This window comes from Lathamus discolor, chromosome 22 (genome assembly GCF_037157495.1).
Source record: "Lathamus discolor isolate bLatDis1 chromosome 22, bLatDis1.hap1, whole genome shotgun sequence".
NCBI lineage: Eukaryota > Metazoa > Chordata > Aves > Psittaciformes > Psittacidae > Lathamus > Lathamus discolor.
Genome location: NC_088905.1, coordinates 1,602,441 through 1,629,620, shown reverse-complemented (window position 1 = coordinate 1,629,620; position 27,180 = coordinate 1,602,441). Strand labels below are relative to the sequence as shown.

Sequence of the window (27,180 nt, the reverse complement as noted above, 5' to 3'; positions counted from 1 at the left end):
GTGGCAGAGGGTTTGGAACTGGATTATTTAAGGTCCTTTCCAACCCAAACCATTCTATGAGTCTATGATTACCATCAGCTCAGAGTCAGCCACAGCCACAGGTCTCTTAGGAAACATTACTGCCTTTGGCTCTCAGGAATGCATCTACCTCTACAACAGCATAACACCACTTATCCTGCCACACACTTCTGCCCTGACTGTTGGTCTTGCTGAGGGGCTTCAGGATAAGCTGAAAATAAAAGGAGGTTCCAGTGATCTCCAGTGAATGCAGATGCCAGAGCCATTTTCCATGCAGGCTCCTGGCGGCGGGCTGGCCACCTTCCAGTGCTGGGAGTTGGATTCTCAGCCCTTCTGTAATTTCAGCAGGATGCAGAACTCCCCACAGCCGGGTGAGCACTTCTAAAGGAGGTAAAAGCAGCTGCACGTGATCCCCTCTCCTACCTCTGAGCAAGGGAAGAAGGTAGCACCCTGCTGCACTTGAGTGCCTGGAGGCCTCCCGCAGCCAGCACCACCAACCTGCAGACAGGCACAAGATGCTGCTTCCGAACAAGTTGCACTGATGCTGCGGTGAGGAAGTTCACACAGAGAAATGGGTTGCTCCTTCCATCACCCTTTTGTGAGGGCCTCTTCCAGAGCTGCCTTTCACTGTGGAACACACAAGTTAGCCAAGGTCAGTGGGTGCTGCAGCAGCAGATGAGCTGCACACCTTCATCCCGGATGGACGCCGCAAGCCTTCATCCCCGATGGACGCCGCACGCCTTCATCCTTGGACAGACACTGCACACCTTCATCCCCGATGGACGCCGCACGCCTTCATCCCCAATGGATGCCGCACGCCTTCATCCTTGGACGGACGCCGCACACCTTCATCCTTGGACGGACACAGCTGCTCTCCCACGCATCCCAGGTCTTCCAGAGCAACAAAGCCACCTTGCCCTGGGATGGCACCATTAGTGGTGGTGGTAAGGAACCATCAGAAATAGCTTGTCCTGAGAACCCCCTTCCTGCCCACACCGTTACTGTATCTTACCATCACTTACTCGGCTCTCTGAGCTGCATTTAAGTCCTGCTCCAAAGCTTCAAGCACATCCTATCAGGTAAGTATTTAAACACAGAGAAGGAAACAAGGTATTCCTGAAGGCAGGATTTGTGCCTGCAGACAACAGGCCCCCATAACAAAAGCCTGTTTTGTTCATGCTGAGTCAAAATAAACCAAGTTCAAGCAGAACCAGTGCTTGAAGCACCAGCTCAACGGATCACTTCACTCAAGTTAATCATAGTTCAGAAGAGGACGGGCTGGACTCTGCCCTGTACACACTGAGTAAAGCAGGTTGGATTTCACAGGATCTGCAGGACCAAAGGCCTTTTCACAGCCACCAGTGTCCCCAAAACACCTGCACTTTGTGCGTCACCCTGCTGTGCTGATCCACCACCCTCTACAGGAGACAGCAGGTACACTAACAAAGCAGAACCAGCATCTCCCTTTAAAATGCACACTGGAAGTACCTCCCAGAGACCTTAAGTGCTCTTTGCAGAGGTGGGAATGAGACAGGATGATCTTCCAGCTGCGTGCTTGAGCTCTGCAATCACAGCTACAAAAACATCTCCACCACTTGGATGCGTCTCCTCCCTGCAAACACTCTCAAGCTTTGCCTTAGATCACATCGCTTTCTCCACCTCCCCAGGGCTATGCTGAATAACCCAAAAGCAGCCCAGGTTTGAGGAGGAGGAATTACTCCCCTTATCAGTTAAGTTATTCAAATCATGGGGCTTCAAAGAGCCAAGTGCCAAATCATCAATTCCCACTTAAAAGAAACCAGAAAAATCACTTCTTCGTTTTGGATTTGCTCCACACCCTTCTACAAACAACCCAGCATTATCAGGAGTTCCCAGAGTTCCTGATAAACCTCCTGGATGCCACTAAAAACTCCGTTCTTCAGGGGTGAAATTCCTTCCCGAGCTGGACAAACAAGGCATGTGCTTTCCCACCAAATCGGTTCCAGCTTTCTGTGGTTCAGTTCTATCTCCTCCACCTTGAAGCTGAGGGACAGCCAAGTGCTTTTCAGACGTCCCCAACAACTGCCCTAGGGATACTGAGCCCCAGCCAACAGGGCATATTAAGCTCCAGTTGCACACTAGCACAAGGCACAAAGCCACTCCTCATCTGCACCACTGGAATACTTCCTGATCCTTATCCATCAAGAATGATGTCATGCTTTGCCTTATCTCCCAAGCTACAAGAGCTTCCGTAGCATTTAGTTTTCCTAAGTACAAGGGGCAGCCTCATTCCACTTTTTATTCCCCACCCTTCCCAAGTCAGGATGCTGTGATCCAGTTACAGGAAAATCATATCTATTCCCTTGCACGGGGTGTTTGCAATTCACCATTCCCAAAACAGACTTCCCAGCACTTATTTCTCCCCACAGGCATAGCCACAACCAGCCAACACAGACACTGCACATTACCCATCACTGAGCATCACCTCTTGGCAACACCAGCACCATTTTCACTGGGATGCTGTGCTGAGAAAGCCATCCTGCACCTCTGACACCTCCCTCCAGCTGGCATAACATGACACTGAACAAAATATAAGGTTTTCCCTAGCTGTATAGACACCATAATCATTCCTTCCAACCCAAACCATTCTAGAATACGATTCTGGATGATAAAGCACCAACACTATCAGGGCACAGTCCTTTATGCTCCATCCCTGGCAGTGTTCAAGGCCTTGGGTGACATGGTTTAGTGTGAAGTGCTCCTGCCCATGGCAGGAGGGTTGGAACTGGATGATCTTAAGCTCCTTTCCAACCCTAACTATGATTCTATTCTACGGTTTCAAAGGACAGAGATGGCTTCAGCAAACCTCAATTTTGGAGTCACCTCTTCTTCATCATAAAGAAAGAAGGCCAAGGAAAGCACTTTGGGTGAGGTTAAGCAATACAATAATCTGGTATTATTCTAGCTAACAGCCAAGTGCAGCTAGTGTTCGCACTGAGCTCTGCAAACAGGAGGGAAAAGCATCCACATGTGCCAGTGCCTCTCTCCCACAGCTCTGAGCACCAGTTCCCAACAAAGGTGAAGGAACAGCCCAGTCTCAGCTCTCCCCACCTATAAACCAAGGATGGACAAGTGACTTATCTGTAGGACAGGCAAAAACCACCAACGTGCCTTGGGATTTGCTCCTCGGGCCACACTGGGGCTGTTGAGATCTTCACAACCACTCCCTGTAACAGCTAGAAAGTGTCATTGTGCATCTCAACCTGAGTCCTGCTGTTCAGAGGATCCTTGCCTGGCAGCTCTTATAAAACACATCGCACTCAGCCCCAAGAACACAGCAACCTCCCTTAGTGGCCATGTCTCTTGGGTTACCCTCCCCACAGGCAAATATTTGCTGGTTAACTTTTATACAGGCTTTTTCTTTGAATTATAGCTCCCCTAGTCAGCTCTGGTGGGCATTAGGATTACAGGGCTATTTCTGTTGCTATTAATCTGCACTAATATATTCTTTCTGCTATCTTTTATTCCCCTCTTCCATTGCAGGGTATCACTGTGGCATAACTGCTAAAAATCCCATTTTTTCCCCTTTTGATGAAACTTCTCCATCACTTCAGAGCTCTGTGTTTCCAGGGCAGAATATTTCACCCCAAAGTAAGTTTTCTGTTCTAATATTACCCCTTTTATTACCAAATACACCCAGAAACTGGGATCAATATTGTGAAGTGTTCTGCTTTGATGTCTAACAAGGAATTGGAACCGTCAGGATCATTGCACGTTGTTTTTTTTCCGCCTTATGAAGCACCTACAACAGCTTTAGACAAAGATGTCAGCATTAACACCTTTAAAGAAAAATATAGCAACTCCCTCAAGATTTGCTTTTTCAAGTGGTTGGAGGTTTAATTAAGAAGCCACAGTAATGAGGCAGACTTTGCATTAGGGCTGCAACACCCAAGATCACAGCTCTATCAAAGACAACGTTGGTACCATCTATTTACCGAGTCCAGCCAGGAACGTTAACTCTGCTCCCACTTCCTTGAGGTGGAGCTTGTCACAAGCACAAGCAATTTGCAAGTAAATCCTCTGTTCTTTACATCATGGTCTTCAAAAGGGTGCTGCTAGGGTAGGAAAACCTGCAGTTAACAGAAAAGGCAGAGAAGAAAGCTGCCCAAAGACCATGCGGGTCAGTGGGCCAGCACACTGCTCACAGCAGCATGAAGGCACCGCTCACACAGCTCATGTCCCTGAGCTCTGCAGCCTGCCTCCAGAAAGCAAATCTCTGCTGCAAAGGCACCAGAAAAGACCCTTCAAACCACAGCATCTCATAGTAAAGATGTAGATATAGATAGATACAGATATAGATATATAAAGACATATAAGCTAAATCATCCTAACAGAATGGGACTACAGGTTTACCTTCTCATTACATTTGAGGTATGGCACCACACATTCCCAACAGGAAGAAACCCTTCTGGAGGTTTCCCAAAGGGCTCTGACTGTTGCCAAGAATCCAGTCTTAAAGTGAACATTAGCTCTGCTCCTCACCAGCTTGCTTTGGTCTGGTGGAAGATTAACCCTTGAGGGAGTCAAAGAGCATTTCCTACACCCTCTGCTTTTTAGAAGGCAGTAGAGTAGCTACTATACAGTAGAGTAGCTACTATAAAGCCTGGATGCAAAGGGCACTTCAGCCTTACCCCAGTGAAGACCCCAGCCTTGCTGCAGTTAAACTGGTAACTGCAGGATCACTACCATTCCTTCTCAATGGTCATCCCAAAATGCGAGAGCTTTGGGCCTTCACACTTACCTCTCCCTCCCCAGTAGCTTTACAGCTTTGTGACTAACATCCCAAATCCGCACAACATAGAGGATTTTCTTCTTGACCCAGTGGAGTTGAATGGACATAGGTGGAGGCTGACAAGACCAGCAGACAGAGGGAGGCTTTCTCCAGCCTCATTTCACCCTCTCCAAACAGCAAGAAGAGGCTGGTACGCAACACAGGGCCGTCCCAGTGTAAAACCATGGCCCTGTGTCACCACATCACTGCCTGCCACAGGATTTCACCTGACTCAGCGCCTTGCTTACAGGCAGGACTCACAATGCCCGCAGTCACTCCTGTCTAACCTGCTCTTTAACTACTCTGCTCACACATTCCCCACATGCTCTTGGAGCACTTTATTCCTGGGTTGCTGTTACAGTCAGGAAGTCTCACCAAATCCTCACTGACTTGATCTCAACCCCAGATTCTTACCCTCCACACCAGACATCAACTCACTGCCATCCTGCAGAGCTGGAGCTATGCTATCCAGAGCGTCTTTTCCAGGTTACCTAGCACAAAAAGGTTAAAAAGACTTGAAGCCAGTGATGGTTGTAACCAATCTGCTCCTTTGTGTTTGTATTTTACTGGTTGATTACTACACATCGGAGCGTTCATTGTCACACTTGGGGTTTGGGATTTAACTAATGCCTATGACTCACTCTGCCACCCGACTCCATAATCCTCTGGTTACATTAGGCTATTTCCATGTTGGTCTATATTGATAGAAGCAAAGATTATTCACCCTCAAGCTGCACGCACAGGAATCACACAGCTTGTCCTAGAAGCACAGGCTTGCATCACGTCTCCGGAGTACATGGAAATAACTGGTGAAACACAGGACACGCTGCACCCACAGCAGAACAAGCTGCAGGAGCAGGAAGGCCTGAAAATGGATCTCCTGGTTTTAGCACACCCAAGTTGCTCTAACTCCAACCAGAGCACATGTTCGTGTGTGTATAAACATGTGTGATAGAAACCACGGAGTCCAGCTCTGAGCAAGAACATAACAAAAGCCTTCATGCCCTGCCAAGAGGCTCTGCAACTGAGCAAAGCAGATAGGATAATGCTAAACTAAACAGGTCTGCTCTCAGCCCAGACTTTCTGACTCAAAGGAAATAACAAGCTTTACTTAGTTGGGTTTGGGGTTATTGTTTTAAGCTAGAGCTTAAGAGTGCCAAGTCTAAGGAACTACTTCAATCTAAAAGGCTCAGACCAGCATCTCTTAGACTAAGCTAAGCTCAGCTCTACATAGCAAGAATACAAACGACTGATCTCTGCAGGGTAGAAAGCAGGGCCTCTGTGCAGTACTGCAGGGGTTCTCCTTCAGCTCAAGGGCTCTAAAACACAAAGTCCTTATAGTCCATGCAGGCCTAATGGCTATGAAGGAAATAAGGCCACAGAAACCAAAGTACCAGGTTTCCTTTCATGCACTGGGAAGCTCCCCATGCTCATTTCCAAGAGCTCTCAGTTACCACATTCACCTGTGGCTGTAGGAATAAATCAGAGCTTCAGAAATGTGGGGAAAGTAGAGAGCACCTCGATAAAGTGTAAAGCACACTCAGGATTTCAAGACAGGAAACCTGAAGCAGGCACAAATAGCAGGAGAATCAGCTGAAACCTGAATCTCTCCACATGAGATACTAAGCTGATGGAAAACTCAGCTAAGCAGGTATATTTGCCGTAAGATCAGGAATTTAATAGTGATCCTATTCAAAAGGAGATTATAGCAGTGACACAACTGTAAAGAGTCAACAGAGCTCCGAGTTAAACTGAACTTACAGGAAATGCAGCTTCTCATTTGCTAAGTATTTCTAGTGATACTTTAACTAAAGAAACCAGACAAGGAACACGGGCACAGATCATGGGTCCAGGTGTGCGAGAGCAGCATCCTCCTGGTAACGGCACAGACCTTGAAGAACATTCAAACTTTGGTGGGCAGCAGCTCCATCACGTCACCCATAGCCTTCCCTCCTGCAGAGTGAACACACACACACACATACACACACACACACACACACACACCTGCTTCCTCCCAGCAAAGGCTGCAGCTTCACGGGTTGCATCCTACTGCCAGAGGAAAGCGGTGTTAGGAAATCATGGAATCATAGAATGGTTTGGCTTGAAAGGACCTTAAGATCACCCAGTCCCAACCCCTGCCACGGGCAGGGACCCCTTCCACTGGAGCAGCTTGCTCCAAGCCCCTGTGTCCAACCTGGCCTTCAACACTACCAGGGATAGGGCAGCCACAGCTTCTCTGGGCACCCCGTGCCAGCGCCTCAGCACCCTCACAGGGAAGAGCTTCTGCCTTAGATCTAACCTGAACCTCCCCTGTTTCAGTTTGAACCCATCACCCCTTGTCCTATCCCTACAGTCCCTGATGAAGAGCCCCTTTCCAGCATACAAAGGCAGGGTCTGCATTCACCTGGTTCAAATTCACATCAACACCAGTTCAGAGCCGAAGAGGTCACAAACTCACATTAATCCTCTGCTTCACACAGCCTGCGGCAGAGAGAATGCCACATGCAGCCCTACAGTTCCAGAGGTCTCCAGGTTTAGGTGTCAGGCTCTGCACTCCTGCACCGATAACCATTATAAGCAACAAGAAACCCTCCACTCAGCTCATGTTTGAGCTGGAAAGAATTGAGTCTTCACAAGGTAAATTTGCATGTCTGCAAGTAAATCATATGAGCAATTTGACTGTATGAGCAATCCGGTTTCCAGGTTCTACTGGCTTAAAAGAAACTTCATGCTGAGCAAATTCACCGGGCACGGAAAGCCCAGCACCCGTGGCAGCTTTGTGCTGGGTACCAAATGCATCCCAAATCACAACCGATGCAGTGGGAAGAGGGGGAAGAATAAAAGGAAACAAAACCCAAACAGCTATAAAGATACCTCTGGAGTCATGTGCACCCATTGACAACACCCCCGAGGCGAAGGTCTGCATCCAATACTGCAAAACAGTGCAAGGTGTGCAGGCAAAGCCCTGCTCTTTAGGGCTCCCAGCTCCAGCACTGCTTAAGCTCTTGTCTTTAAACATAATAAAACATCCAGCATATGTGACAGAGCAAAGGAATTCTCCCCCAGGTAAAGCAAAGGCTCTCGTAGAGCTCGTGGGTCAGGTTCTCAGCACGAATAAAGCAGGGACACTGATAGCCCTACAGATTTACCATAGCTGAGAATCCTAATGTGATTAGTCAATATTACCAACATAACTTAGCGACACTGCTGCAATATCTAGGCCATGACAACAGAGATTTAGATTTAGAGGCTCCACCCTCTTCAGGGTGCTTTTCCAACAGGCAGGATGGCACACTTCACATTAGTGTGGCCTAAACTGGGTGAAAGAACACAACCAGAAACATCCCCCACCACAGAACAGTAGCACAGGCTTTACCCCTCCTAATTGGAGGGGAGCAGGACTGGTTGGCTGAGGATTACTGTGGGGTTTGGGGGTGAATATTTCATTTCTTGGCTACGATGCTCACAACCACAAACAGCCCTGAATCCCAGAACCATTCCGGTTAGAAGGGCCCTCTGGAGATCACCCAGTGCAGGGGCACCCAGAGCAGGGCACACAGGAATGTGTCCATGGTGGGTTTGGGATGGCTCCAGAGAGGGAGACTCCACACCCGCCCTGGGCAGCCTGTGCCAGGGCTCTGACACCCTCAATGTAAAGAAGCTCTTGCTCGTGTTGAGGTGACACTCGTTGTGTTTTAGTTTACGGCCATTGCTCCTTGTCCTGTCACTGGGCACCACTGGGAAGCGTCTGTCCCCATCCTCCTGGCACTCACCTTTGAGCTATTGATCTACATTGATGGGATTCCCTCATATTTATATAGTCCCAGGCATTTTGCCTGCATTGATAACATGGAGAAAGCTTAACTGCCTCTTCCTTCTGTGGCGTTTATATAGGTCTGGTTTAAAACTGTTTCACTTTATCTCTTTGCACTTTCCAGGACCCTCTCTCAATACATGTCTTTAAGAGCTACTCCGCTCCCCTAGATGACACTTCAACACCTAACAGCTTCCATGGAGAAAGTCAAAAAGGAAGCTGTAAATCGTAATAGAGCAGAGAAATAAGGGGGGCAAATAAATGAAATTAATCTCTGCCATACAACAGCATATTAGAAGCCTAGAATCAATGAGCAAGACGCATCCTGTGCATTAACACTGCATTCCATTTTCAAAAGCTCTAGTTCAAAGGCAGCAATAGCTTGGTCACACTACCCCATCCTCCAAGCACACAGTCAGAGCACAGCCTGAGCACCTTCATTTAGGGGTATTAAAGTCTCACAGTACTTGTGACAGCAATATCATAGCAAACAGCAGCTCACTAAAGGCTGCGGAGCTGTACTGGCCTTCCCAGCAGGTTCAGATGTTCACGTGGGTAGGTTTGCCAGGCATGTGCTCTGCTTTACAGGCTTGTGCATCCACTCAAATTCCTCCCTGACAGACAGGCTTGGAAACCCAAAGCTGATAAAGCAGTGCTTTATTACTGCCTCCAAGCAGATTATTTGGCAAAGCAGAGTGAGTCCCTCTCTCCTGTGACAATTTTAGTCCTTGAACTTCCACTGTAAGACTGGAAAAAAAAAAAAGAAGAGTAATTACTGGGTCATGAATAACTCACAGCTTCAAAAAATACCATTTGTTTAGTTATCAGTCAGCCCTCTCCAAAGCACATTTCAGCTGCTATTATTCCAAGCAGCTGCTAATAGCATCTGAGACCTTGTTCATCTCCAAGTGAAATCAGCAGTGCCATAAACATGCTACAGAGCATGACTGTTCTGAGTGAACATGACTGGAAGTGCAACGCCAGCAAGAAGCTGCAGCTGAAAAGCTTCAGTGGAAAGGCAAGGAAGGGTGAATCACACTGACAGGAGAGGAGAGAAAACACAGGACTAGCTGAGCACAGAGCAGGTTGTAACTGGAGGTGCAGAGGAAGGAGAAAGCAAGACTAAGGTGGCCGGGCTGGGACTGGTTTTAATGGGACTTGCTTGCAAAGGCCAGCCAGCGTGGCTTTATGGAGACCTCAAGTGCTATGGTAACAGCAAACTCCATTTGGTAAGCAGTTATGCAAGGATCCAAAGATCATGGCAACAGCCAAGGCAGACATGAAGGAATTCTGATTACTATGGTAGCACTCAGACATCCCTGTGAGCAAAGCAGCATGGAAAACACAAGAGAAACCCTAATAAATACAAGTGTTGTAGGCAAAGCTCAGGTTTGCAGGTGACATGATACTGTACGAGCTTCACTACAGTGTATGCAGGCTTGTTTCAAACAAGGTTCTTCTGTTTAAACCCAGGAACCCAGGTTTCAGCCTTTTCAGGTCACCCAGCTACACACTTGAGCCACAGAAGTGAAACCTCACTAACAGGAAAACACACATTAAGGACTACATTATATTCCTCTAGAAGAGTATATGCTGATTGAAGGCTGAAGACAGCCATGAACTTTCCAGCTTCTCACAGCACAGAGACATCTATCACACCAGGCAGCTCTCAAGGGATTCAGTAACACTGGGTACAGCCAGGAGCACGCAGCAGCCATCGTTCAGCACAGGCAAAAAGCAAAACTAAATAAATAGTACAAGAAAATTAAGCCCTACATGAAACAGGCTTTGATTCCTTCCACATGTATGCAGGAGAAGAAGGAGAGAGATCATAGGATGGTTTGGATTAGAAGGGACCTTAAAGTTCACCCAGTTCCAACCCCCTGCCATGGGCAGGGACCCCTTCCACTGGAGCAGCTTGCTCCAAGCCCCTGTGTCCAACCTGGCCTTGAGCACTGCCAGGGATGGGGCAGCCACAGCTTCTCTGGGCACCCTGTGCCAGCGCCTCAGCACCCTCACAGGGAAGAGCTTCTGCCTTATCTCCAACCTGAATTTGCCCTGTTTCAGTTTGAACCCATCACCCCTTGTCCTACTGCGACAGTCCCTGAGGAAGGGTCCCTCCCCAGCATCCTTGCAGGCCCCTTTCAGACACTGGGAGGCTGCTAGGGACAGGCATATGCCTGTCTGTTCACTTGTCAGATGTCCAGAAAGGGCTGCGGGGATCCAGAACCTGCAGTCTTGTGCCCAGTACTCACAAGCGCCATGATTATCAGGGATTTAATTCATCAGCTCAAATGAACTTCCAGAATTGCTTGAGAACCCCAACTGCATACAATATATCGACAGATGTATTTCGAGGCTGCCTGGTAGCAGAAAAAGTTTCAAAGGTACAATTACCTGAAACTCCTGGCACTGGCTACAGCGGGGCTTCCCAGCTGGAAGTCTCAGCCTGGATGATGATTCAGTGGCAACTGGTGATGTATTTCTTCTTCATCTCTGTTCTCTCTATGCAGTAATGATTTGATACATTGCTAACATTCTTTGGTACTTTACTTATATACCTATATCACCGATTTGCTCTGATGTACTTATTCACTATATAGAGATATTTACCTAACTCACATCAGTGTGCTTGCTTAATAAACTCTGCATATTATACAGCTAGTGTGTGGTCACTCTGTGGCATACCCAGTCTGTCAGTACAACATGAATGCTGGGTGAGGAAGGACTTTGTGTGTCTCCTGGGGCCTGTGAATAACAGCAGCTCTGTAGAAGATACTGTGTGCTAATGATCAGCTGTAAGAGTACAGCTGCTTGTGTCTTTCTGAATGTGTTTCCTAAGGCAGCAGCACAGGAGCACACGCTGGTGCCAAACACAAGTGTTGAGCCTCAGCAGTCACTGACAAGGGCAGCCAGGCACCTCCCAGGAGCATTGGGAGTCTTTGGTCTACGTTTGCACTATGTGACACAGGGCCCTAGACCACGATAGAAGTTCCTCAGTACTATGGGGACATAATATTAATGACACCGTGGTTAAAACACCAGACAAGGACCTATTTGCATTTAACACAAGGCTTCCCTCCATAGCCCTTATCATCAAATCACTGCACCTTCATGGGCTTCAGTTTCTCAGTTGTGAAATACCTTCATATACCTTTATTCCACCATCTGTTTGTCTGCTCTGCAGAGAGAAGGGAACAGCCATGGGCAGAACCACAGGTTGTATGGGACACATAGGACACAGGGGTCTTCATGTTCACTGAGAGCAGAGGCTGCACAACAGCTCAAACTACAGCCAGTAATCGGGCATAGAAACAGAAGGGTAAACTCATATTCACAAATCTAAGTACATCTTCTAACTCCAAAGCAACAGGTAAGGGCCAAAAGAAGGGCTCTGACTTTCAGCGGAGCTTTTCTTGCCAGTCTGACCCATGTCTGCACTACCCCTTCCCTTTTCTCTCTGCCAGCCCCAATCCACACATCAGTGCTCTGGGATGCATTTCATTTCCTTGCAAACATAACCAGTACAAAGAGAACACCTGAACCATCATGATCTCACCAGTTGATAACTGGGACTGGATTCTTGTGTCATTTTACATCGACTGACTTCTGAAAGGGCTGTAGTGAGTATGCAGCCACCAAAGAGCTTAAGTCAGAACACACTCAACTTTGCAAGCAGCACTTGCTGAAATCCCCAGGGAACATTTCAGTGCACATCAGCTGCCCTCCAACACGGTCACAAGCATCCGGCTGACACTGCAAGGGGGAAATGAGGCATAGAGATGTTCCATGAGCGTAGCAGGCACCTCTCAAGTGTGTAAGTTGCCTAACGGGACTTTGACTCCAGTCAAAGCAACAGGGATCCTACAAAGAGGAAACCCCTCCATCCCAATCACTGAGCCATCCTTATCTCTGCTTACCTCCTACCCTTACCCCATCTCTCTCCCCACAGAGACATGGCACTGCCTCTTCCCTTCAGCTAACATTTCCTGTCTGTCACTGCTCAATCCCAGAGGGGTGGTTATTTCTTGTTACCCACCTAAACTCTACACATCACCCATATGCTGGCCTAACAAGAGATGCTACAACACCCAGGAGGAAAGGCAGGCATGACAGCACGCAGCACATGCACGCACAAACACAGATCCTTCTCTTAAAAGGATATTATTTTCTTTAGGAATTTTACCCTATCTTTCACCCCACTAATCAGTTACATACCCCCTGGTATCACTGACCATCAGAGCAGAACCCAAGGGCCAAGAGCAGCCACAAATATCTCCTTGTGACCACACTGCAGTTGTAAGGCAGGGATTTCCTAGTGCTCCAGCTCATCCCCCCAAAGCACCAACTCAACACCAGAGGGAAGGTCTTTATTTCTGAAGCACTTGCCAGTCAGAAGCAGTTAATCCTTCAAAGGCTTATGACAGGTAACTAAAGTATCACTGACTTAGCAGGTAGGCTGCATAGAGAAGGCACATAAAGCAATTGGTCTGTGCTACAGTGCTCCTCTCACATCAGCACTGGTTATTTGTGTTCATTTTAAGCATTTTAAGTCACTTCGAATGTCGGAGGTTGGTATCACTCACTCCCACAACATCCAAATAGCTTCCATCTCCATCCAGGACAGCAGTGAAGTCACAAACATAGGTGTATCCCATGAAACCAAGGGCTTCTCTTGCTTGCTACAGCACTTGGAAGAGAAAGAGCTGTTCAGGGAAAGCCCACACAAACCAGGCTACATCGTGCTTCTCCTGGAGCATCCTGTACTTGGGAGACAAGCTCTGGGTTTATTTTACTGCTGCCATTAGAGCTGTGCAGCAAAAGCACACGTCAACCTTGCAAGCATCATTTAGGTTACAGAAGTAAAGGAAAGACATGCTATCATCTGGTAACGTGCACTTAAACAGCTTCAGAAGACCACACGTTTTACTATCACACCCTTAAGAACAGCATGCCAGATTGCTTTTTAAGTTCACACAGGCACATCATGGGGTCAGCTCCCTATTAAAGCCCTACCAACATCAAATAAGAAGTAAGCCCAGCATATTTCTACTAGTGAATGAAAGAAGATCAGATCTACCTGTCCTCATTGCAGCTTCCAGCTCAGCTATAGGGCAGATGCATATGCATGCAAAGTCTGGCTTGGGGAGCTCAGTTGCTGATGGGTTCTTTTAATCTATGAAATCACCCATCCCTCGTACATGATTTGTTTCTGCAACATCATGAAGCAAACCAGATGCTATGAGCATCTTGTTCCAAAAGACGCCTTTAATGCAATCCTGTGACACACGGCCCAAGGTCCTGGTGTCAGCATGGGTTGTGCCACCCAGCAAGTGTAAATGTATGCCTAAATCACATGTGTGCCAAGAGCACCCCCATTGAAAACACACAGGCAGCACTGGAGGGAGAACACCGACTGCAATTAAAGCACTCAAGCTGGAAGGCCAGAGATCAATTCTGCACTTGGCCACACATACTCTTCACCTTCATATTTCGGTATATTATTTCCCAGCAGCCCTAAAAGGAACAGAAGGACATTTCCACCAACTGTGCCAGGGCTCAGATACTCTGGCAACAGGGTAGTGAGAGCTCCTCACGTTAGAGGAGCTGCAGCAGCTCTCTGCTTTCATGCTATGGCATCATACTGAGGCACCTACAGCAACCTTCACTTCATTTAGTGACACCTCCTACAAAAGGAGAAAAGGAAAATTTCCCTAATGCTAAAGCCCACAAATGAGAAAGAATTATCCTTCAACTGTGTTTCACTTAAGACTTTCCAAACCTTTTCCTTGTGCTTGTAAACCTCTGTCCGTATTGCTCCTACATTCAGGAAAGTACAACAGCCAGTACCTGGTTTAAGGAGGTGTTATTCCAGTATGGTATCCAGAGGGTATCCTGTGCTTCCCTTCATCCTTCCCTGGAAACAACTGGTTTGGTTACCTCTTGTTACCAGAGGAGAACTCCTCCATGAGCTCAGTTTGTTTAGGGCATGTTTCTCCTCAGAGAATTCCCATCTCCTTCCACATGTGAAACACGAGTAAACACTTTACAAAGAAAGGTAAACTGGTTGTGACTTCTCAGAGCAGCACTGAGTCCTACGGCTGCTTTTCCAACAGGCACAGCCTCAGTCTCTCCAAAGCACTATCTGCACTGGGAAAAGCCACCTTCCAAGGAAGCAGCTTCCAGTCGCAATGCAAGTGTGCAGCACCAAGTCAGTCCTGCCCTTATTAGCCATGATTAATGCAGGTGGGTGAACTTGGAAAGCAGCAAGTGCTAACCCCAAAGTGGATTCCAGCTTGTCTTCAGCACATTTATAACTTACCACCTGCTCTCTGCAACTGCTGACAAGCTCCTGTGCAAAGGAGAGAAGGGCCACAACACAATGAGAACATGCGCTGCCATGAGGTTTTCCTTAGATCCAAAGTGTCACTGCTGCGGTTGCAACCAGAGGTAACCTGTTCGTACATCACCACTAGAACACTCTGCAAGACCAGTGCTGGAGAGTTAAACCCTGTCATTTCCCCAGTCAGAATCCTAAACGTTTCTTACACTAAGGAACTGGCAACTTCCTAAGGCTGTTGTAGGACTGCTTGAATCAGAAACTATTTTGTTTTAACATGGAAAGCTCTTTCCTGGGAGAACAACTGCAAAAATCTCATCTCCCCATGACTGCAGAGGGCAATCCCTGCCATTAAATATACTGATGAAGTATATTTAAGTATATCTAAAGAGAAACCAACCACCCCCATGTACAATCCCAGACCCATTTTCTGACATGTTGCATAAAGCTTAGAAGTGAGGCTAGATGATGCCAGTCTCTATACTATAGAACTTCTTACACAGTTAAATCCATTAATATCTTCCTTTCCTTCCTGGCTACATCCAGGGACATGGCACATGCTCTAACCCAGCAAAATCTGTGCTGCTAAAAGCACCAAAGCACTTGGGACACCTCAACATTTACCAAGTAACTCACTGGGGATCCTTCACCAGTTTGCCTGGCTTGTACACTCAAGAAACCAGACTACTAAACCACAGAGGAGCCAGCATCCTCCCTAGCAGTGCAGAGCACACATGCCCTGCCCCACAAGGTACACAGGGAAAGCTAAATTAGAAGAATCCCACATCCCATTCCAAGAGGGGAAATAGTTTAATTCCTAACCCAAATGGCACTGGCCAGCTGCTTAGCAGCTGGCACTTGGCAGAAGCCAGAAGTGACAAAATGAACTTCAAAGTGATGCCTTCAACCCAACCACACTGCAAGTGGGGTGAGCCCTCTGCAGTTAAGCCCAACCGCACATTCAGGCAGCCCAGGGGATCACCTTCCCCTTTCGGTACAGGTTGTGCATGACCAGGCTCTTGATGAAACCTCCCCACAGAGCCCATCCTTTCAGCACAGAGTAAAACATACAGCTGGCAAATTGAAGCTGATTTTACATTGGTTTCTAAGGCCCACTATTGAACGCTTTGAAGTGGACATTAGCCAGCAGCACACACAAGGCATGTATCTGAAACCCATTCTGACACTTACTAACTGAATCTTATGTATTTTAAGGGGAAAAGACTGCAAGTAGCACCTTCAGAAGGATACTACTAAGGGAAAAAGTGACTTTTCACAGAGCTGAAGAAACAGCCTGCATCTTTTGCTGGGAATAGACCATGACTAACAAAATCCCAGCTCACACACACACCCCATCAATGCTTTCGTACCTTGGATCAATCCAGCACTCCCACACTATTGCATGTACAGAGGGTAACACAAAGCATAGCCCCCCAAAAACTGGATATTGGGGCAATCCCACTGGCTTGAGGCATCCAATTGGATCACACTGGTTTGGTTTCTTTTCACAAATGAAACAGTAAGATAGCAGCCTGACTCTCCTCCACACTCAAATACCTCCTGGGCATTCACCTCAGCTCCCTGAAACACCAGGCACCTTCCAAATGGGAACTCGAGTCCCCTTAGAGTTCCAGTATGGATGATGCCACTGACTTTAACCCTGACCTTGTAGAACTCCAAGGCCAGCAGTGCTGACTTCCCACAGCACGTAATCCTCATGCAAGCTTTGAGGGGAATTTCTCCAGGGTTCTGCTATTACATGGATCAGAGCAAGACACCTACAAAGACTCAACTAAGACTCATTTACTGCAATATACTTGTAAAAAGGCACTGATTCATCGGTATAACATCACCACAGACAAACAACCATTCAAGTTCCTGATGTATTATTCCCATCCACTTCCTCCCTGCCCAGGAAAGCAAGTATTCAGACAACTATTTTTAAGGGGGTGTGGAGCTGTACCTAACCGCAGCAGATATTTTGGGGGATCACGTGGAGACACTTGCCATCTGGCTCTGTGACTGCATCAAGAGCTCCCATCCTGGGCCAGGGAACGCTCATCCTCAGCAGGGTTGCTCAGCAGAATTGAGAGGGACCAGCCACAGCTTGACCAAGAGACGTAAATCCCAACACTTTAACTCCAAAAGCTCTGGTTCAAACAGATTCCTTGGCCTTGCAACTCAAATCTCCCCCACAGTATCTATCATTTCAGTTTCTTTTACATCTCATTTCTTTTCTAGACTCACATGATTTGGCAGGCCTGGGGTAACAGCTGGATTTGGTGATCTTAAAGGTCTTTTCCCAACCTAGTTGATTCTATGCTGCGCCAAAACACAGGCCTCTCCTCTCCCTTCTAAAGCAACAGAGAAGAGATGTGTCTCTTTCCCAGACATGATATTCCTCCTCCACCAAAGTGCTTCCCAGGAGACTTTTCCTTTTAGCAGAAATAGCCAAGACTTCACAAGTTGCCTTTTTAACACTGCTGAAGCACCAAAATTCACTGCAGACATGAGGAAGTTTTCCAGCCAAGGATTGGGGTATCAGTAATGCAGGGACCAGGTTGCCAGAGAACCCCTCAGGTCTCCAGCTGAGTCAATGGAAAAATGCTGTTTACCAGCACTTGGGGAGCACACAGAGCTACACCCAAAGGCCAAGAAGCGTGCAAAGCTGCTTTTAACCCATGCTGCCTCCCCAGATGACCTACCTTTCCATAAAGGAAATGGTATTTCACCCCTCTGTTCCCATCAACCTGCAAACCTACAAGCCACCCTGTTCCTGTCCCCTTGGAGACTTCATCGAGCACACAGAATGCTTTTGGACTGCACACACCAGGAGCCTAAGCATGAGGAAAACACCTGCATAGCACATTTCACCAGAAGAACTTCTTTTGCCTTGTAATGCAGCAAGGAAGAGAACATAGCACTCTTTTTACAGGCCTGTAGCTCGTCGCTTGGCTCGTGCACATAGATGTAATAGTTGCAGCCCACCCTAAGCCATGGTTTATCCCAAAGGCTGGCCAAGAAAGCAGGAATCATAGCGAAAAGCCCTCAACAAGCAGCAGCTCCTCTAGGACAACGAGGTATAGAGGGGAAGCACGTCTCCTGTGCAACCTGTGCTTTAGTGGCTGTAGCTTAGGGCTGTGGAGCAGAGAGCCCAGTGACACACGGGCTCACTTCCCAGTGCTGTCAGCACCAGGGCAGAACCTGCCAGCACATTATTCATCAGCAAAGAAAGCCTCTGGTTTCCCATGTTACCAGGCTGAGGCCAACGTGCGTTAAAGAAGACTGTGACAGCTTCTCAGGTTGAGCTCGTGTAGTTCTTAAGCTTCTAAGGCCTTGGAAATATCAGCCAAGGCAAACCTATATTGCAAATTTCAAGTCACGATGGAAAAGATCACTATAGTTACTAGCTGGAGGCCTGGTGTTGGTGCTCTTCTCAGCTCAGCACGCAGAACATATCAGAAACCATGTCTGAAAGATGGTCACAGCTCTATTTTCTTCTACACTGTGGCGGCTCTTTACAAACCTGAAGGCACACGGCGTACACAGAGTCCCTTTCCCATTTTAGGGCTTTCTCTCTGCAGAAGCCTACACAGGTCCTCCCACTCCGCTCTCACAAGCAGCTACCCCCTCCCTCACACTTACACCAGCAAAACATAACACTGTTTTGAGTGGAACTGCAAAGGAGATGGACCAGGAGGAGGCCAACGTCTCTCTGAAGGTCGAGGCTAAGGTTAGCAGCCAAAGCCATGCAGAAGGTTCCTTACATCCCAACCAAATGAAATGGAAAATGATAGTTACAGCAGCAGTGCTGGCCGCAGTTTAAAAGATACCACCACCAGCTTGCTGTGCACTGCAAGGACTGGACATGCAAAGAGTTTTATAACCTCTATTGCTCATTTTTAGTTCAATTGCTTGATTTTGACACCTCCTTAAAAAAACACCCAAATACACCCCAAAAACCCCCAAACAACTGGGATTACTGCAGAACCCCACACAAATGGAACCCCTCATCCCGAATCACAGGTAGCTCTACTCAGCCTACCTATGTGCATGACATTATCTACAAGGAATTTACTCCAGTGCTTTATTCCTCCCTGCTTAAGATAGGAAAGGAGGCTGAAGAAAGTTAGAATGAAGGCCACTGCTTGCTTTATTTACAGCACCTTGCTCTGCAGCGAAACATCTGCCATTTGATTTGGGTTTGGTTTGGCGGAGGGAAGGTGGGAAACAACTTCTGAAATCCCCCCAGTTTCTAAAGCACTTTAAATAAACCCCAGCAAACCAAAGCCAGCAAACCCACCCTGGGTTTCCATATGGGAAGACCACAAACGTCAGCTTGCAGGTGCCACTTCTGTCAAGGACAATACAATATATGGGGAGCTAGGGATAGAGGGGGAGGAGGAATGCCCAGGAAAGGCCAAAGCCTCCCGTTTCCAGCGTTGCGAAGGGAGAAGGAGCGGAGGCCTTGGGGTCTTACCTTCCGCCAGCACCTCGTCCACCGTCACCTGGTGCCGGCCGATGCTGAACACCCGCCCGATGTACCCGCTGCCCGGGCCGCCGCTGCCGCCGCCGCCGCCGCTGGTGCCCGATCCAGGGCCAGAGCCACCCTGCTCCCGACGCGAGTCGAAAAACTTCTTCATGTCTCAGGAGGCAGCAGCCGCCTGCGTGCGGGGCGATGCTGCTCTGACGGTCCCAAACCCCCTTCCCCGCTCCTGCTTCCTGCCGCCCGCCGAAGACGGGGGTCCGGGGCCGAGCGGAGCGGGCGCGCTGTCCTCCGGGGGGGGGCGAGGGATTCACCCCTGCGAAAGCACAGCGCGGAGAACGGGAAGGGGTTGGCAGCTCCCCCCCACAGCGCGGCCTGGGCCGCCGCAGCCCCCTCAGCGGAGGCCCGACTGACAGGGCCCCTGACACGGCCCCCGCCCGGTATCTCTGTGCGGGCGGGGGGGTGCCTCCATGCACCCCGCAGCGGCGCCCAGGGCCGGCCTAGCCGCAGCCCCAGCGGCTGCCCGCGGCGGGTCACGGCGGGGGCCGCCTGCCGGCAGGGCCCGGGGCCCGCATCGCTGCCTGGCGGCCACTGAGCCCGTCAAGGACCGACCCCGCCGCCCGCCGGCCCCATCCGACCAGGAAATGGGCTGTCACAGGAAGTCCCGGCTGCCGCCGGCAGCGCCGCCCCCTCGCCTCTCGGCCGAGCCCGGGGGACCCGGCCCGGCGCCGTCACCCCCGGGGGTCGCTGCCGCCGGCGGAGCCCCCGCTGCCCGGTAGCGCGGCCCCCACCCCACAGCGCGGCGGTGGGGAAAGTGCCCTCAGGCAGGGGAGGGTGGCGGAGTAGGCGGAATGGCGGCAGCGGCTCGCCGCACGGCACCGTGGGGGTTGTAGTTCGCAGTCGCAAAGCTATAGTGGCAGTGGGGGGGGCGATGCCGAGGTGAGGACTACAACTCCCACAGTGCAGCGCGGCTCTGCCAGGGCGGGGAAGCGGAGGGGGCGCAGGCGGGGGGCGACGTGTGGTGGGGCCGTGAGGGGAGACCCCGGTACCGAGCCCTCCCCTCAGTGCCCCCGGCCGCGATGGGGAGCCCGGCCGGTCCAGCGGCATCAAGGGGTGCCCGGGGGCCATTTCCCCCCTTCGCCGTGAGGGACGGGCGTTAAAATCCTGTCAGCGAGGAGCCGCGGCCCGTGTTGACGCCTCGCCTGGTGACGGTTCTTTACACTTATTTTACAGATAGCGCGCCTAAACTTAATAATGGTGATGATAATAGCAATAATAATAGCCCCCCCGTGGTGATATCTCCGAGTCTGGGTTGTCTTCACACAGGCCTTTCAAAATGCCTGGTTTGAGAGCTTCAAATTAAGTATAAACAAGATCCCGAGCCCTCTACACCCTTTGAGTGCTTTAAGCCTCGCAGTTGGGTTTATAAAGCCTTAAATTTACCCTAAATTACATCTTTCTCCTCACCTCCCAGAGCTGACAGCAAGATGCTCACAAGCAGCCACACCGCTCATCCAAAGAGCCCAAAGCCTTTGGGTCAAGCCTCAGAGCAGTTTAGCTTGAATCTGATGACATTTACTTTAAATGCACTTTGGTTTCTTTTCACCCTCTTTTTCCTTTAGAAGTGAGGAGATTTTTCCAGCCGACGGCATCCGCAGCAGCGGGCTCATTCCTGCTGGGAATGCCAGAGCTGGGATTCCAAACAGAAACATTCAAAGGGGGGGATTGGTTTTCCCAGCCTGCACCCCCGTGCATAAAGCCCTGCGGAGCAGCTGACTGCCACAGAAGTGCCTCCAGGACAGCACTGCTCCTTCCTCCCCTCCGACTGGGCAGAAGAGGAAAGCAGAGCACGCTGGTGCTTTCCCTATGACTATTATTTCCTGTATTATGGCAATAGCTACAGCCGTCCTGCTGACAAGCTCCTGTCCCAGGCGGATAAGAAAGGCAGGCCCTGCTTACTGTGGGATAGCAGAAATGTTTGCCCTTGTCCCTGCATTGCTCTTGGGCACAGGCTTCCTACAATGCCAGTAAGATTGGATCTTCATGTTGGAAACAGACCTAATTGTCCCCATCTCCCTCCCCCCTCCCTGTCTGGAGGCTTTTAAGAGGCATGTGGCTCTCTGAATAGGCAAAATGGCTGGTGGTAATAATCTTGAGCGTGTTGGATGTGCAGATGTAGAACTGCGTCGCTATACAGTTGCTTTTCTGCTGAGCCACCGTGCCTCTTCATCACAGTTAATGCTACAGCTCTTACCATCCTCCTTCTCAGCAGTTCTTGTATGCAAGGCTCCACAAACCCACTCTGCAGACCTCAAAGTCCTCTTTGACCACCGTCGTTCACCCACAGTTTGTGAGGGGCTGCAGAGTGGCTTCTATCTGCACTTCATTCCCAAGTCTCATATACATGGCACCCTACATCCACACAGCCACAACTGCAGTCATCTCAGCCAGCTAACACAAGGCTGAAAGCAGCCCTTTCTCATTTAATCTTCATTAAAGCTTGCTCAGCTGTGGTTTGGGGCTGCGTGATGAGGTGCCAGTGGTCAATACAGAAGGTTCACTTGCCCTTCAGATTAAACGTGAAGTGGGTAAAGGCTCAGTTGCTTCTATAGCTTTCCTTTTTTAATTACTCTGACCTGTGAAAGCTCCTTAGGGATCTATTAAGGCCGAGGTAAAACACCCAGTGCAAAATGAGAGTCCGGTAATCAGTGATTTTTGGGGACTCTGCAGAACTGAATGATTTCCAAGGAAATTGAGCATCTCAGTACAGTACAGGGAAATGACTCATTTCCAGCTAAAGGAGATAAAGCCTACTGCTGTGCAGACAGCTTGCAGATGCATTGCTGAACATCTAAGCTAGGCATTGAGAAGTACTTTTAAATGTACCTCGGAGTGCTGAACTGTAATGCAGATGAGTGTCAGACCCACACACAACTAATGTTCTCGCCAAAGGCACATAGTGACCATTCTGAGAAGCAAAAGCACAAAGCTGATCATCAGTTGCAGATGATATTCTTTATTCGAGAAGGCTGCACTGCTGCAATCCCAATGACCTTCATAGGGATCAGATAACTGACCCTGAAAGCTTTAAGTGAAAAAGCTAATCAATGACTGCAGGAGAGACATGGTCTGGTACTTCTGTGTTAGCCTGGAGCAACTCCATTGTGCTCACAGACAGATTTGTCCCACTGCAGAGAGAAACCTCACTCTGACTAATCCTGACAACCCTAAACACCAAATCTTAGCTGTTAGAATCCCATGATGCTGGGTTTAAAATATTCAAGGCCTGGTGATGTGGTCAGCAGAGGTGTTTGCATGCATATCATCTCCCTGAACCTTCTATGCTGCTAATAAAACGCATTCAAATCCCCAGGAAGCAGCACATGAATCCAGCTGCATCCCTACCCATCAAACTTTCCAGACAGCTCAGCATTTTCTAAATAAAACCAGACCTTTGGAAAGGTTTCAGGCTCTCAACCTAAAAGCGAGGGCACAGTGACCCCTCCCGAACAGTTTGGGAAGCGACAAGAAGGTAGAAAACAGCCTGCGCAAGCTTCCTGTGCTTGATTAACACAGAACTACCCACGGGCAACGAAGTAATGCACGTTTTCCTGTAGTCAGTGTGTAAGAATAAAATCTCGTCATTCAGTTATTTTTACCTTGATAAGCATTTCCCCTTCACCACACATATTTACTGCGAACATTTCTGTCAAGCTTCTCACCAGCTAAACAGTAGTAGAGCCACTATTTTATCCCATGAATTTCTTTTAAGTGCATAGCAGTGACCCACAAACACTATCAGCATGACCAGAAAAGCCATCGCTTTTCTTTACTACCCCCAAGAAAAAGTCGACTCTCAAGCATACCACCACATGGTCAGTAACTCAGCTAGGTTCCAAGCTCTGCAGAGACAAAAAGGCTCCAAAACATATATATACACATATACATATATACGCATGTTACCTGTTTAAAAACTCCCAATTCTTACATGCTTCTGATTACCCTTTTATGTAAGGCATACTCACTATATCCAGCAACAGCTCCACCTCCTACAGCTAAAAGCCATCCTCTTCCATCAGCAGGAATGGCGCATGGCCTATGTATGAATATAGAAGGCACACATGGAAATAATTGCCATCTAATTGCTGCAGGCTCCTGCATGTTTGATGCAATGCTACACACAGCCTGGATTGAGACTGACTGAGCACCAAGTCAACAAGAGCCATGCTTCTGGAGGAGCATGACTGTGCACTACAAAGAGATGCTCTTGTTTAAAGTAAGTTATTGTTACATTAAGAGAAATTTGTAGCTTGGATTATCACTGAGAAAGGATTTGTCAGCCGTGTTTCAAGTCTCAGGCTCTCATTGCCCCAAGCAGGCTCACCTGGGCCTCTACCCACCACCCTTTACTCATCAGCTATCACCTCTATTTAAGCACAGGCACAGGATAGTTATTCTCTTTAGAGCAGTTGTATGGGTGGTTTTGTTTTTGCTTGTAAAGCTCTGGACTTGTGTGTAAGTAGTGTTGTTCATTGGTGTTTATAAGTTGGCTTCCTGAGTAGGCTGTGGGCTTGTTGTCTTGGTTTGCCTCATGGTTACTGAGTGGTTGATGAAGCTGGTTATTGCTCCTGACTATCTTTAGGCATGGTAGGACTGGATCCTATTTGCAGGCTTATCCACAATGCTGTCAGCATCCTTTGCTCCTAGCTTGTTTTCTCTTGTGCAACAGTGCTGCTTGCTTTGCTTTCTAAGCACTAGATTCCTTATGTTAAGATCATAAGACTCCCAGGCTGGTTTAGTTAGAAGGGAACTTAAAGCTCATCAAGTTCCAACTTCCTACCACAGGCAGGGACACCTTCCACTAGAGCAGCTTGCTCCAAGCCCCTGTGTTAACCTGGCCTTGAACGCTGCCAGGGATGAGGCAGCCACAGCTTCTCTGGGCACCCTGTGCCAGCCCCTCAGCACCCTCACAGGGAAGAATTTCTGCCTTAGATCTAACCTGAACTTCCCCTGTTTATGTTTAAGATGCTTAACATGTCATCTCCTCTCTGAGTTCTCATCAGCTATCATGAGATTCTATTGTGTTTCCATCAAGGAATGAATACACATGTGCCTTAGAAGTCCCACTGAGCTGAGCAGTCACAGCCCTGTTTCCATCCCCTAGAGCTGTGTTAAAGCCAAATTACAGAGCAGACAAGAAAGATAAAGCTACATAGAAGCAGATATTAATTAAGAAGAAAAAAAAGAAAGATACTAATTTCCTCTTCAGATCTATATGTATGCTAATTAAAGCAAACATTCATTAAGCTCATTAAATGGAATTTAGGCTTGATAATGCATTTAAGGCTGCTAGAAGCAATGGTGTTCATAGCCTGCAGCTTTGGGGAAGGACAGTTTAGGTTGTACCATAGGGGCATTGGGAGTTTCCCTTACTGAATGTCTCCCTATGGAGCTGGCAAATATCCTAAGGCTTGGAGTTTAAATAATATCACTTACTCTTGATTTATTTGAAGAAAAATTAATATATTTGTACAAACTGTAATGTAAATGCAATTACAGTAGTCTAGTCTTGTCCTTAGTGTACATAAACTATACCATGATAAGCAGTGTTATCTCGATTGCACGGCATCCACACAATCCCAGCAAGGACTGGAAATGGCCCACTAAGACCAGGCAACCTTAGATCCTGTGAAGGCTCTTGTCTTAAGGCCACAGTCTGTGCCTTAAGCCCTGCTGTGGGTGTTGAAGCAGACCTGTTTTCCCCAGTTCAGTTTGAACAGTGGAAGGTGAGATAGCTGCAAGTTGTTCTGAAGGCAAAAGTGTCACCTACAAGTGCTTAACCTTCTTCACAAGCCCACTATAGAGGTGCTCACTGACGCCAGCCCCCCTTTGGATGGCATTCATTAACACAAGCAGCTGATGAGGCTGTCGGACAACCACTGGCCCAGGACTGTTTGTGCTCCCTGTTGTTCATAGCTTTAGTTAATAAAAGAAAACAGCAGACTGGGCTCATGGCCAAGTGCAGCCTGAAGTTTCTCTGTGAGAGGAAGGCAGAGTGTGTGGGCTCTTCTGAGATCGTGGCAGCACAGCATATGCTGTGGGACAGCAGTGTGGAAAGCGCTGAGTGTGGTAGCACCCCAGACGCTGTTATAGCTGTCACTTATAAATGGCAATAGCACCTAGGAGCTCCTCTCCTCGCTTGCAGAACATGCAAGCAGCCTTGTCTTAAAAAGTCTTGTGATTGAAGCACACTTGAAGTGAGGAGTTTGACTTGTGGCTCTTCTATACAGCTGCTCATCTCTGTCTCACCATACAGCTTACTTTGAGGTGTGTAGATCATTGTGTCTATGCAGTCTCTTGTTTTAAAGGCACATTAGGTTAAAGGGATTTTCTCAGATCAGTTCTGCTCCCCTGTTCCTTGGCCTTATGTGACATGCATGTTTATGTAATCAGCTTGGGTCTATGCAGAGAGCCCTTAACTTGCATGGCAGAAACTGGTTCAGGCCTTTGTGAAGCCCTCTCTGAATTGCTACAAGGTGGAGTGCTAAACATTCCCCTCATAACAATGTCTCTAATGGTCATGGTAAGTAATGAAGAGCTAAGAACACTTTAATTTCTTACATGAATTTGACTATTTCTGTTTTCCCACCTCAAATCAACACTGCTTACCTAGTTCTGGGAGTGTGTATGTCACCTTCCTTCCTCTCTTTGTGTTAAAGGGCTTCACTTCAGAACAAAAGCTTCAGGATGGCTGTTCCTAGGGTCTTTGCCAAAACACCACTGTTTCTACACCAAGGCTACCTCTGACACATGGAAATGGATGTTTCACCTTATACAATGCTGAACTGGAAGTAAGGAGTCAAAAGCACCCCTAAGCCTGTGCAGTGAGTCCTAATATCTGCAGTTAACTTTGAATAACCTGATATCAATATGCAGAAGGTGAGAATTCTTTACCCTCTTACAACCACAAGAAAATTGGCCCTTTAGAAAAGCAAGTGCTGGTTTTCAGCCTCCACCCCAACCTTGGCTACCCTGCTATAGAAACAGCAGAGCTACAGCATTGCTGCACAGCGCCAACAACACTTGTGCAACAGTTGAACAACCCCATCTTCGGGAGCTGCTGATTGCAATCTGCTGGTACTTGGGTATAAAAATGAACGTTCCCTTATGAACTTCCTGAGAACACCTGCATGATCCCCAAAGCTCCAAATTCTGGCCATCCTTAAACCCGTGGGAGATTGGCTGATGACTTCATTAGTGCCAGGATTTGGACCTCAGTGATTGAGGTGAGGCTGTTTCTCTAAAGCTAAAGGCAGGTATCTGCTAATCAGATTTCCCCTTCCAGCACCAGGCTCCTCTGCTCTGTGAGGTGCAGATTCGAAAGGGTAGGTCCTCAGGGCAAAAACACAAATGCTACCATTTTTCAGGAGATTCAGCTCTGTTCTCATTGTGGGACCTGGAATAAAAACCTCCTTCCTACCAGGCTGCTTGAACTCAGTTTATTTATCCATTACACACTGCCCTGTCTTTCTGTGACCTTTAATTTCTATTATGTCATTTGTAGAGCTGGGAGAACAGTAGGATGGAGAGGGAATACAGAGCAGGTATGCAACCACGGAAAGTCTGGAGTTTTGGAGAGCTTTGTAATAAGGGGGCTTAAAATAATCGATGGGACAAACAGGAGTTATCAGTGAAATGTGCTTTGTCACTTG

The 27,180-nt window shown here is 48.2% G+C and overlaps 1 protein-coding gene and 1 long non-coding RNA gene across 15 annotated transcripts in view; one reads left to right on the top strand and one right to left on the bottom strand.

The window, feature by feature from the left end:
* AAK1 (AP2 associated kinase 1) overlaps positions 1 to 20,248 on the bottom strand; it is an 80,430-nt gene extending 60,182 nt beyond the window's left edge. For 3 of the 14 annotated variants that reach the window (XM_065659340.1, XM_065659343.1, XM_065659344.1), the window contains exon 1: positions 19,463 to 20,247. In XM_065659340.1, the coding sequence (XP_065515412.1) occupies positions 19,463 to 19,625 (163 nt within the window). In that variant the 5' untranslated portion in view covers positions 19,626 to 20,247. Of the gene's footprint in view, positions 1 to 19,462 lie in introns of all 14 variants that reach the window. The other 11 variants (XM_065659350.1, XM_065659348.1, XM_065659349.1 and 8 more) reach the window with 6 other exon arrangements.
* A 3,691-nt stretch (positions 20,249 to 23,939) lies between these two features.
* LOC136003452 (uncharacterized) lies at positions 23,940 to 26,937 on the top strand. The gene is made up of 3 exons (XR_010608098.1): positions 23,940 to 23,983; positions 25,922 to 26,051; positions 26,188 to 26,937. It is a non-coding gene; the product is annotated as an uncharacterized LOC136003452 (long non-coding RNA).
* The last annotated feature ends 243 nt before the right edge of the window (positions 26,938 to 27,180 follow it).